Here is a 12,047-nt window from a genome sequence, read left to right as displayed (position 1 = left end):
CCTAGGTTTTCTTTTACCCTTGTTATAAACCAACTGAATGAATCTAACAGACAAGATCATGGTATTAATTTTCGTCAAGATATATTTTCTCGAATAGTATGAAGCCATGTTGGCTTTCAAAAAGTTTTATATAAGCCCATCTTTTCTCTTTCTGAAGATTTTGCCGTCACTGAAGACGATAATGGGAATATATGTTATAAGATCATTTGGTATTTATTTATTGGTGCTTTCGAGTAAAATATTTTAGTGATAAAAATTATAAATATTCCGTGTGTTCTCTTTTTGAAGATTTTGCCGTCACTGAAGACTATGATGGGAACAGATGTGAAATTCAGTGAAATTAAATGTTCAAAGGTTCTTCCTCTTGCTATAGCAGCGTATCAAGAAGGACTGCCGAGTCATTATACGAAAGAACACCATGAAACTAAGGTATATTTTCTGCTTTTTTGAAGCCAGGCTGGTTCGTATTTTTGATGATTTTGGCAAAGAGAAAAAGAAAGATTACTGCCCTATACTTCTATTCTAAAAAGTGCTTTAATTCTTTTGGTTTATTTTTGTGACGTATTTTCTATAGTCAATATCATTTGATAAGGACAATGTTAAAAAGAGATGGGTAGGACATTTTGACAATATTCTAAACCGTGATAAAGTTACAGGAAACGATATAAAAAAGAATGAAAATAATTGTGACACTTTGGAAGTGAAGGAAAATTTATTTTGCAAAGAAGGATAAGAGACAATACTAAAAGGATTAAAAAATAATAAGGCTCCGGGTTCTGATAGTGTGGTGAAAGAGTTTTATAAGTATGGTGGTTATCAAAATTAGAGATAAATTACTAAAAGTTGTAAATATGGTTTTTGAAAAAAGGGGAAGTACCCATCGATTTTAGGAAAACTATAATTAAGCCCCTCTATAAGAAAGAAGATAAGAGTGAGCGGGGTAATTATAGAGGCAATAGCTTGGTTTCTGTAAGAAGCCAACTACTGTTAATGATGATATTAAATTTTTCAAAAGTTTTGTCCAATTTTATGAGTCTTTTTTAAACTGTAATATCTCACTGATTACTTATTCATTCAAAAAGCTTTATTGCGTTCAAAATCTAAAATTTGGGACTCATTCACGAACTGGGTATCGTGTGTACCGTAGTAGAAAACTAGATACTTGTAATTTCTAGTTTTTTCATTTCCTTTCGGATCTATCACTTCAGCAATACGTACAGGCCATTTAGGGTAACCTCGAAACCTAGCCATTGCCAGCTTGTGAACAGTAATATTAGCCATCTGCTTAACTAGCCAGCAATTAGTTAGTAAAATTAATATAGATGAATAACTAAACCTAAAAACGAGTAACAGTTAAATTGAAAAATTCAAGTCAAACTGAACACGAACAAAAATTATTGCAAACAGGAGTTTGGCTACTGCCCCCTCTTCCATTCCCTAATCGAAAAAGTTCTAAAGCCCATAGCTGTACTGCAGCAGGATATTGAAGTAAAAATAAGAGGAAGTTTACGTTTTGTATTTAAAATCAACAATTTGAACTCTATCTTTTACATATATGTCAATATTTCTGTGACGGAAACAATTTGAAAAAGAAATAGTTGTTTTTCTTATGGAAAAAAACTTCTCAGGTTTAAACCACATATTTTACGTCCCTATTTCCAGGCTTAAACGTGTTCCGTTTTTCTCTAACCTAAAGCGGTTCACATATAGTGAATGTAGCAAAAACGCACAACTTTCCAGCCAAAATTAGTTGTATCCCTCTATTGTAGCGCAAACAGAAAAACTAAAAGGTTGAAATTTATTAGAAACTGTATGTATATATTTTCTACTGATACGCTTTTCAGTGGCTCAGGCAAAACACGTCAATAGAGCCTTTGAACTGTCGTGACAAATGAACTTGCAATACGAAACGGAGAAAATCTAATAAAAAACGTAGCTTTTTGGATGAAACGCAGCTGGGTACAGACGTATAAGCTTTTCAAGCTAAGTTTTTCTGCTGGCTGGGTCTGCAAAACAAATATACTTTTTTTAGTTTTCTTTCTCTACAAATTTAAAATATTTGTCAAGTAAACACTGCCTTTTCCGTGAAAGAGTCGGTTTATAGTTCAAACATGTACACCCTCAAAAAGTGGAAGAAGAAGCTATTTTGTTCAATCCTTTGGGAATACTCTTTTCTTCTAGCTAGCACACGCCGTTGCTTTGTTTTCCATGCATGCCAGAGGCTCGATGGTTGAAAAATATTTGGCAAAACTGGAAGAAGAGTGTGTCACTATTTGGGGTAAAGGAAGGCAAATGTGTGAAACATTGAGTTTGACGGGCAACCCTTGCATCAATTCTATTCATCGTTTACCGCAAGAAGAGAAGGCTGACGAAGAAAAGTAAGTGTTCTTGAGAAAGTAAGGGATTACAACTAATGAAAAGTGAATAAAAGCGAAGCGAAGTAAAAAAAAAACAAACAATAAAGTGCATAACAAACGAAACGTTAAAAATCACCCCCTCCTCGACGTCACCGTCTTTGAAGTTTTTCTCTTTACTTCTTCCTATGAGGCTCCTGCTCATTCCTCCTTAAAAATTTAAACAATTATAGACATATATTATCAATTGCGGATATGTCTTGTTGTTCTAAATGTATTTAATTTGAAATAACATTAAGTTCTAGCTACTAGGAAGTTTTTACAAATGTGCTTTAGAAAAAATAAAAAATAAACAAAAACACTATGCAAGAAAAGACAAAACGAAAGAAACTCGGATCTCAGAAAATTAGACATGGATTTCTTTCGTTTTTCATTTTTTTTCATAGAGTTCATGTTTTTCTCATCTTATGTTTTTTTTTCTTTTTAGCTACTTAAAAATTTGTATTTCTCTTTTTTTTTCTTGTTGATAAAGGCTTCCGGATGTGAAGCCATAAAATTTGGACTTATTAGTATACGTTTAAAAAAAATTCAACGTTTACTCTCTTGATTAAAATTTGTAGCTGTTATATTTTATTTTCACTTCATTTCATTCCAAATATATGTTATTGTTTTTTTCTAAGCTTTGTCATAGCTGGTTATTTTTTTCAAACATATGTAAGTGATTGTAAATGGAATGTTAAATTACGCTTTATTGTATATTTAGGTAGAATAGTCCAGAAATTTATTTACTCGCTTTAATTCACTAGCCTCAATTTCCGTTTTTTAGTATCTTTTCCAAGTTTTGTCATAGCTGATCATTTAAGCTTTGTCTTAGACCCTTAGATATGTCGTAATGCTTGATTATTTAACTTGTATTTTTCCGTAATGTAACCTTAGCAATGTAAATCCGTTTGATCGGAAAAAGAGATATAATATAAGTCATGGATTTCGGTGAAACAGAACTTTAAATGACTTAAACCAGTTTGTGTTGTCTATATGGGTTATAATTAAAGAAAGGCTAAGATAGCCAGGCCATGTCATGCCGGTAAAGGATGGACAGATTGCCAGAGGGATTATGCTTTTTGGCCATCCGCCTAGGGACAAACGAAAGCAGGTGGGAATAAGTTTGTGCTCAAAAGGGAAGGATTAAAAGGAAATTGGAACTTCATGAGAAAGGTTAAATTAAAGAGTGAAACTTCGAATCGGTTGGGGTTGTGGAGGAGCGTGTGTAGCTGTGTTGGCTTTGGTAGCTTGGTGCTGCAGCGAGCTGTTTGCAGTAATAGTAGTAGTAGGAGGTAATTTAGACTAGTTTTGAATATAGGTGTGTTGCTTTTGCGCACTTGTCCTCTCACCATCGTCTAATCCGATTTTGTGGTTGATTATGTATTTTTCGCTGGTGGTTTATTTCTTCTTATTATTGCTCTACCTTCATTTTATTATTATTATTTTGCATGATTGGGCTTACGTAAATAAGTAACGAAACTACCATGCTCCTTATATACTTAGAATATTCACGATACGCGCTTTTCTTTTAGCTGTTTTTCTCTATTTCGGGAATTTGGCGCAAATGATCAGTTGTACTTTAGATTTTTTTTTTTCAGTGCTAAGCTATTTAAATTTCGTTTTTCCATAGCTTAGTCTTAGTAGTTTACACTTTTGATAGGATAGAAGGATGTAATGTAACTTGTAAGGTATGATATTAATGAGAGATATTTCTTTTAACTTCAAATATCTATTTAAGTATGGCTATATTTGATTCTTTATGCTTGAAAATAATAAAGGAAACAAGACGTAAGTTTCTACTGAATACAAATTAACATGACAAATCTTTTGATTTTTAATATCTATTTTAATCACATAAATTATTTAGCCTGCTGGGTGTTTCAATTAATACTAAAGGGAAAAAACATTTTATATAGCCGAACAAGCTCGCTCTGACATGTACAAAGCAAAACTTTATCTCTTTATGACAATAAATTGTCAGAATAGTTTAAAGCTTCAGTGAGGTGTTGCACCGAAAGTCTTGTGTCAAGACCAAGACTGGAGCGCCCTAGCTTTCTAGCTCTCTGATACATTTCTTAGGCGCCAACTGTAATTAAGTTTGCTTTTTTTTAGCTTTTATGGTCACTTTTAGAGGTAAAGTATAGCGAGAAGAGGTAACAAGGAATAAATTAAAGGAAATTGGAACTTTATACAAGGGGGCAAAGAGTGAAGCTTTGGTGAAGGAGCATGTACAGCTGCTTTGGGTTTGGGTGGCCTAGTCCTGCAACGACTTGTTAGTAGTAGAAGCAGTTTTTAGAGCCTCAAGTGGAAGGGGATATGACCTAGAAATATATCTTGTTATGAAAACTTTTGGGATGTGAACTGAAATATTTTCTGCATTTTTGGAGCTTTGGGGAAAACAGAATTGTAACAAAATTCACATAGACATATCGTAAACATAACTAAATAGTTAAAACGATGCATTGTCTTAATAAATAGCTTTATATTAGCCCTGCTTAGAGATTTAATTAATTTTATATTGAAACATGCCAAACATAAAAGTAAATAGGTTGTATAGTAAAAGAAAATAAGAACTAATCCATAAAGACACTAAACAAATTTGTATTATTTTTAAAATGTAAATGGTAACTCATTATATCTAGATGTAACCAAATCGTCAATATCTTTCGAAACTGTTGATTTCCTTTAAAACTGTAAACACAAGCTGTAAATATCCCTTGAAAGGCTGAACATATCGATCTGTCTGATTTTTGTAGAAGTCTGAATTCATTGAGAGGTTTACTAGAGAGGGTTGAGCTAGACGAAAGGGTAAACGTCTGAATCCCTCCCATCTATATTGACTCCTCACGTTACACAGTTCAGGAAGCTGCTCGACGTAGCAAAATTTTCGGCATTTGGTTTAGATTTTTTTACCTGATTTTCGTTGTATCTTTTTCAGTTGATTCCAGGTCAACGCCCGGATTGTCTTTTAAAGACTAAAAACTTCTGCCAATTGGCTGGGTAATTTTTAATAATTAGCTCAGTTGAATAAAAAATTAATAAAGAATGCCTCAGAAAAAAAAAAGCATAATTAGCTCAAGTTATTTCGATTGGGGCTATAAGTCTCACAGTTTCTGGTTAAAAGCTACCAGAAAACCTGGGAAGTGTGCTTCGAGCTTGCATTTTTATTGGGCTCTTGGAAACTTTTGCCTTATTTCAATTCTACGTTCTTTTTGTTTAGAATGACTTGACTGAAAAAACGCTGACCTGAAAATTCAAATCGCTTGAAGTTGCTTTCACGCTCTGTCTTTCTTTTCTGTCTTTTATTTGTCTTTCGTTTTTAGTTAATTGTTTGCCAATTAATAGACCAGACCTTTTGACCTGTATTTTTTTTAAGGTCACTACCTGTGATGGATCATTCAAGTGGAGTAAGAATGGTAGCTGCTTGTAACTGTGGACGCAAGCAAGGGCCGAGAGAAGACCCTTTCGATCTAAAAGCTGCCAATCTGTATACCTATGACTTAATGGAAATTGATTGTTGTTCCCATTTGGATCATGTAGATCTTGGTAATGAACAAGATGAACACCAAGGTATATGAAGCTTAAATGACTAAATTCTATTTTACTTCTTTTTTCTAGGGTCTAACCATTGTGAAATAGAGAATTTATATGTCAAATATGCTTTAAATTTTATTAAAAAGGACAAATAAGCCTTTGCGTTATTTTTACTGGCTTCAAACTTTGGCATAGTAACAACAAATAAATGCAACAATGGTTCAAAAGGCAGGGATATTTGTTGATATGACAAAACGAACTAACGGAATTAAAACGTACTTTTTAACTCGGAAGTATCTCACAGTGATCTCTCTTTTTCATTAACCAACAGTCAAAGCACTTCATTTGCTTTTAGCTTTGCACATTCATAGGGGAATTACTTAAATCTGAATATTAAACCAAAATACGACAAAAAATATACTTCAGAACCTTTCTTGTTCCCAGTCACAAATGTTAACTCCAAAAAGTTCTAGACATTTTCTCCACTAGGTTAACAGCGCAGAAAGCGCAAAACAGGCAATGAATTTCCGCTCAAATTGTCTCCCCTGGTGGTTTTATGGATTTTATTAAATTTGTCTTTGAACAAGTCAAGCAATGATGTTAGCAATCAGTTTGTTCTTCAGCTTGCAAAATATGAAACAAACATAGAAACAATGTGTTGGGTAAAAAACACTAAAGAGTTTTTTTCTGAAAATAGTGTCTCTAAATTCACTTTGAAACACACCCGAACTCAATTGCATAGCCAGGTCAAAGAAAATAATGCTGAACCCTCTTTACATCACATAATTAGTACATCCCCGCATTTCATCTTTGAATTTTGTTTGGAATTCTATCTGCTATTTGTTTTTTCGATTTGGTTAAATTTACCTCTGAACAATCCAGTGAGTAACCACTTTGTGTTGAACAGAGGTGGTTTTAAGGGGGTAGAGAGGACACTTTCCCTGGGTGCAGTAATTTTAGGGGCGTAAAATTTCAAATAAATAATCAAACGATTATAACCATTTTGTAATTTTTTTAATTTAGTTCATATTAAAATAAAAAGAGGGCGCAGTTGGCAGTAAGTGTGAGCAAATTGAATCCGAAATCGAGCTTAATACAGAGAGTTATTTGAAGATGGCACGAACGTTGATGATATTAAAGCGAATTGCCTCAAACTTGGTGAAAAATGTTGCGATGATTTAGATTTCATTCACTCGTTCCACGAGCCCCAAGATGTAAAAAAAAACAAATCAACACTGAAACATTTCCTTCAAGAGACCTATACATGTGTTAGAATTATTTGTGCAATACGGAAATGAAGGGATCTTTGCCAACGTAGGAGTTGCCTATCAAATATTATTAGCGATTGCAGTGTCGACGGTCAGTAATGAGCCGTTGTTTAGTAAACTTAAACTCAGATGCACCTCAGATCGACTATGGGCCGGAAGCGACTAAATGATTAAGCGTTAATGAGCATGAATGTGAAGAATTAGAAGCAATCAATTGGGATGAGATGAATAATAATTTTGTGGAGGCTAAAGTAAGAAAAAAACAGATTTAAATAAATAGCAAATTTTGTTAATCAATGATTCTTTTTAGTTTGGCCTGAAAATTTTTAGGATACAGGGGGGGGGGGGGTTAATCAAGATTTTTCCCGGGCGCAAGAGAGGCCAAAACACACACTTGTGTTGAACTTACGTAGCCCCAAATAAAGTGCTACTGCAGTAAGGCTTGTTGTAGAAACGAAAATCAGTTGATGCAATTGCATGTAGACGTTTAAATCCTTAGCTCACCAACGAGCCCTAGACGATACTACTGCAAAGGAATCCTTTACTCAGGCTGACTTATCTATATTTCAATTTTTTCCTATTCTTGTCTCTTAAAAAAGTATTTTCTCGATGAATGGCAAAAAGGTAAAAAAAATTAACTATTTTGAATAGTTTTGTGTTCATTTTTAGCTTATAACAGAAACAGCGGAGTACATTTTAGCATTATCCGTTATGGTATTAAAATAGTAAATAGAAAATAAAAAAAGAACAAAATATTCTCGAGATTCCCTTTTTTTATTATTTGTAGATAGATTTTGAGATCCCACTGACTATGTATGACAGAAAGAGAAAACTGGGGACGAAGATAAACGAAGTGAAAGAAGAGAAAATATAAATATTTGAGCTGACATTCTGTTCATCCGTCCTCAATGCAGGAAGAAGAATAAAAAAAACATAGATAAAGGTCTAGTAAAAGTGAAAATATAAAAAACACGAACCCTAAAAACAAAACTTTTTAATATTTCACATAAAAAGAAGTATAAGTAGCTTAACCACCTGTCTGTAAAACAAAAGAAAGCTTGTCTTTAAAAGTATTGTCATTTCATTGTCAAAATGGTCTCTATGTAGTACAAAAGTGTATAAGAACAACGCATAAAAACACATAATTATGATATTTAGAGTAGGTGTGATGTATAGCTTTTTCAAATTCCCAATGGTAATATTCAATTTTTCTCGAAGCACATTTTTTAGGCTTAGAAGGGCAGTTGACAAGTCAATTGACCATATTGTGTCGTAAAAAAGTTTTACGTCACTTAGAAATGATCTAAAGCCATACAACCACTAAGGAAATGAATAGCACAATGTTCTTTTAGGTACTGTATATGAATTCATTCGATTTCTAACTACCGAAAAGTAAGATTTAATGAGATACATCTTTTATGCTGAGTACAGCAGCTGGGGATTTTTTTTTTTTTTTTCAGACTGAATAAAGATTTTCAGATATGAAAATGATTGTCATAAATGATTGTCGATAATTGATTGAATGATTGTCAATAAATGATTGTCAATGGTTTGGCTGAAAAAGAAAGGTACTCCAGCCTAGCTACTTAAGTTTCAGAAATTGTTGTTAATCTAGTACACTGAATACCAAGAAAATTAAAATCATTGAAATATTTTAAATTGTGAATATCTTTGAATTGAATATTTATTAAAATGGTGTTTGAATTTCAGTAGTTTATTTTAGGGATGGGTTCTGGAACCCTTACCTTCAGTTACGCTCATGAAATGATTCTGCCTTTGACATGATTCTCTCTCTCTCTCTCTCTCTCTCTCTCTCTCTCTCTCTCTCTCTCTCTCTCTCTCTCTCTCTCTCTCTCTCTCTCTCTCTCTCTCTCTCTCTCTCTCTCTCTCTCTCTCTCTCTCTCTCTCTCTCTCTCTCTCTCTCTCTCTCTCTCTCTCTCTCCCTCTCCCTCTCTCTCTTTATCATTCTCTCCCTCCCGATTTCTCTCTCTGCCCCTGTCTATCTCCCCTGATTATTCTATGCATTTAAAGCGGATCAGATATTGGAAAGTCAATTTATCGGATACATGAATCCATCGCGCTGTGTGAACTTATTTTCATAGCTTTATATTTCTAGTTCTTTTTTTTCTTTCAGACGAAAAGAAAAAACTTGCAGACATGGTACCTTATGTTGGTCAACCAGCTGATTTAGTTTCATCCTTTTCATCATGGTCACTCAAGTGTGTCGGTCCATCCAGTTACTATTCACATAATATTGGTTTAAGTGACATGATGCCGGGGTTTCTAGCCCATACTGGTTTCCTTCTTCCATGGGATGTTGCTGTCAAAATCGAGCATGCAGAAAAATGGCCAACAATCTTAGAAAGTTCGAGGAGGCATCGTTCTGGAAGAACTGATAAATATAGCAAAAACCTCAAATCTGGTTAGTTGCATTCTAGGCATTTTTTCTCGTCTGCTACATCTCAAAAAAGTATTTTACCATTTCATGCTGTTCATCATTCCATTACAGCTATATTTCATGGACTGCATTCCATGTCATCCTACCCTTCCATTCCCTCCATTTCCAAGTTTCGAGTTAAACATACTATCTTTGGGTTATTGACTTTCCTGAAATGATTGGTGATGTTCATGACGTGATTAGGCTTCCTCTTTTGATTTTATTCTTTCCCAAAGGCATTTGCAAGGGCAATTTTTATTGTAATATAGTGTCTCTCTTAAAACTAAAGAGAAGTTAAATATGCCCCCTTGATACTCCAATTGATTTAGTAAAATTATTTCCTGATAAACTATCAAAACATTTATCAAATATTTTTAACAAAATAACTAGAAGTGGTGCATTCCCTAAGTGTTGGAAAAAAGGATACGTTACACCCATAAAGAAGAAAAGGGCTAGTTTGGATTTCTATGGAGTCAGGCCAATTACCTTAACACCGATATTCTCTAAACTGTATGAGAGTTCGCAGCAGATTGGTTTGAAGAGACAATCCTTGAACTTGTAGAAGAACAACAATTCGTAAACATGAAAGGTTTATCAACAACACCTTACCTGGTCAGTCTCCTTGATGCGTATATGAACTACTTGACGAGCCAGATACCTGGCTCAATCTCCTTTTAATTGACCTCCAAAAAGCTTTTGATCTTGTTAGTCATAATGTTTTAGTTGAAAAACTGCTGAATGAATTTGAAGTACCTCATTTTCTAGTCAATATTATTGCATATTTTCTGTCAAATAGAAGTCAAGTTGTTAAGTATAAAAATGTTGATTCTGATTCACTCTCTATTTCTTGCGAAGTTCCATAGGGTACACTTTTAGGTCCTTTACTATTTTTGGTAATGATCAAAATTCTTGCTAATGAATCAGCCGATTGATGGAAGTTTGGTGATGACATCTCATTGCTTGAAAGGTGCAAAGAAATATTAAGAGCAGCGCAATGGAAATTCTTGAAGACGTTGCAAGTGAAGCAGCCCAGCCAAAAATTAAAGTGAATTCTCAAAAACCTAATAATATGACCCTTAGTTTTCTTAAATCAAAGCCATTGTTTACAACTTCATCACCTAATGAAATAATTACAAACAAACTAAACTCTTAGGGGAAACACTGACGAGCGATTTGAAATAGGAGGACTATATTTGTTCTATTATTAAACAGGTTACTCCATCTCTGTCTCTTAAGTTATTTGCTAAAATTTTATTCCCGAAGCACATATCCTCCGCCTTTGCATATCTTTAATCCGTCTACTGCTTGAGTATGCTTGCCCGTTATGGCATTTTGGCCTTACGTTGGATCAGTCCGACAGGCTAGAAATTATCCAGAAGAGAGACTTGAGAAGTATTTACGGTCGGGGTAATTTGCCTTACATTCTCCTCCTCAAGGAATCCCGTCTTCCAACCTTGGCAGCCCGACGTGTTACTCTTTGCACTAATTATGGGAATAATCTGCGTCTTAACCCATGTTTTTAATATCTACTCCCAATCCCTTATTGCCCACCAAAGCAACGTTTACCTCGATCAAAAGCGCAAACAAATTCAGGTTCTAAATCATATCATTGCAAGAATTGAGCGTTATAGAAAGAGCTTTGTGCCTGCGTTTGTTGAAATCCTAAATAAATAAAAATTGCACTCTTATCTTATAATGGGTCAGTTTGTTTGTTAGCGTTTTTAAATGACAGGCCAGTCGGGACCATCGTAACATGTTTTTATAATTTACCTGACAAAAAACGACAATGTTTTTAAAATGCTTTATGTTTATGATGTACCTGACGGTAAACATGATGTACCGACAACATTTATGATGTATCGACAATGTTATATGTTTATAATGTACCTGACAAAAAACTACAAATTCGGCAGTTTAATGTTATGAAAGTTCGTTTGTAAATAAAGCATCATTCATTCATTCATTCTTTCAAAACTCTGTTAATTAACCTTGAATAATCATATCATGTGTATTCACCGTTTTAGTCTCTACTCTTGGTATATATTTCACAGCTGGAAAGAGCTAAGCCAAGCTGTTTTGTGGAAACCTTTAAACTGTTTTGTGGAATGTACCTGACGGTAAACATGATGTACCAACAACATTTATCATGTATCGACAATGTTATATGTTTATAATGTACCTGACAAAAAACTACAAATTCGGCAGTTTAATGTTATGAAAGTTCGTTTATAAATAAAGCATCATTCATTCATTCATTCTTTCAAAACTCTGTTAATTAACCTTGAATAATCATATCATGTGTATTCACCGTTTTAGTCTCTACTCTTGGTATATATTTCACAGCTGGAAAGAGCTAAGCCAAGCTGTCTTGTGGAAACCTTTAAACTGTTTTGTGGAATGTACCTGACGGTA

At 34.0% G+C, this 12,047-nt stretch overlaps 1 protein-coding gene across 1 annotated transcript in view; it reads left to right on the top strand.

The window, feature by feature from the left end:
- LOC148956662 (nonsense-mediated mRNA decay factor SMG8) overlaps nt 1-12,047 on the top strand; it is a 107,070-nt gene that overhangs the window by 76,692 nt on the left and 18,331 nt on the right. Inside the window, exons 8-11 of the mRNA XM_089091652.1 lie at nt 289-429; nt 2,182-2,378; nt 5,773-5,966; nt 9,333-9,620. Of these exons, the coding sequence (XP_088947778.1) occupies nt 289-429; nt 2,182-2,378; nt 5,773-5,966; nt 9,333-9,620 (820 nt within the window). The remainder of the gene's footprint in view (nt 1-288; nt 430-2,181; nt 2,379-5,772; nt 5,967-9,332; nt 9,621-12,047) is intronic.

This window comes from Artemia sp. Qi Xiang Cuo, chromosome 1, assembly GCF_049724085.1.
Source record: "Artemia sp. Qi Xiang Cuo chromosome 1, ASM4972408v1, whole genome shotgun sequence".
NCBI lineage: Eukaryota > Metazoa > Arthropoda > Branchiopoda > Anostraca > Artemiidae > Artemia > Artemia sp. Qi Xiang Cuo.
This window is presented reverse-complemented; position numbering and strand designations above follow the sequence as displayed.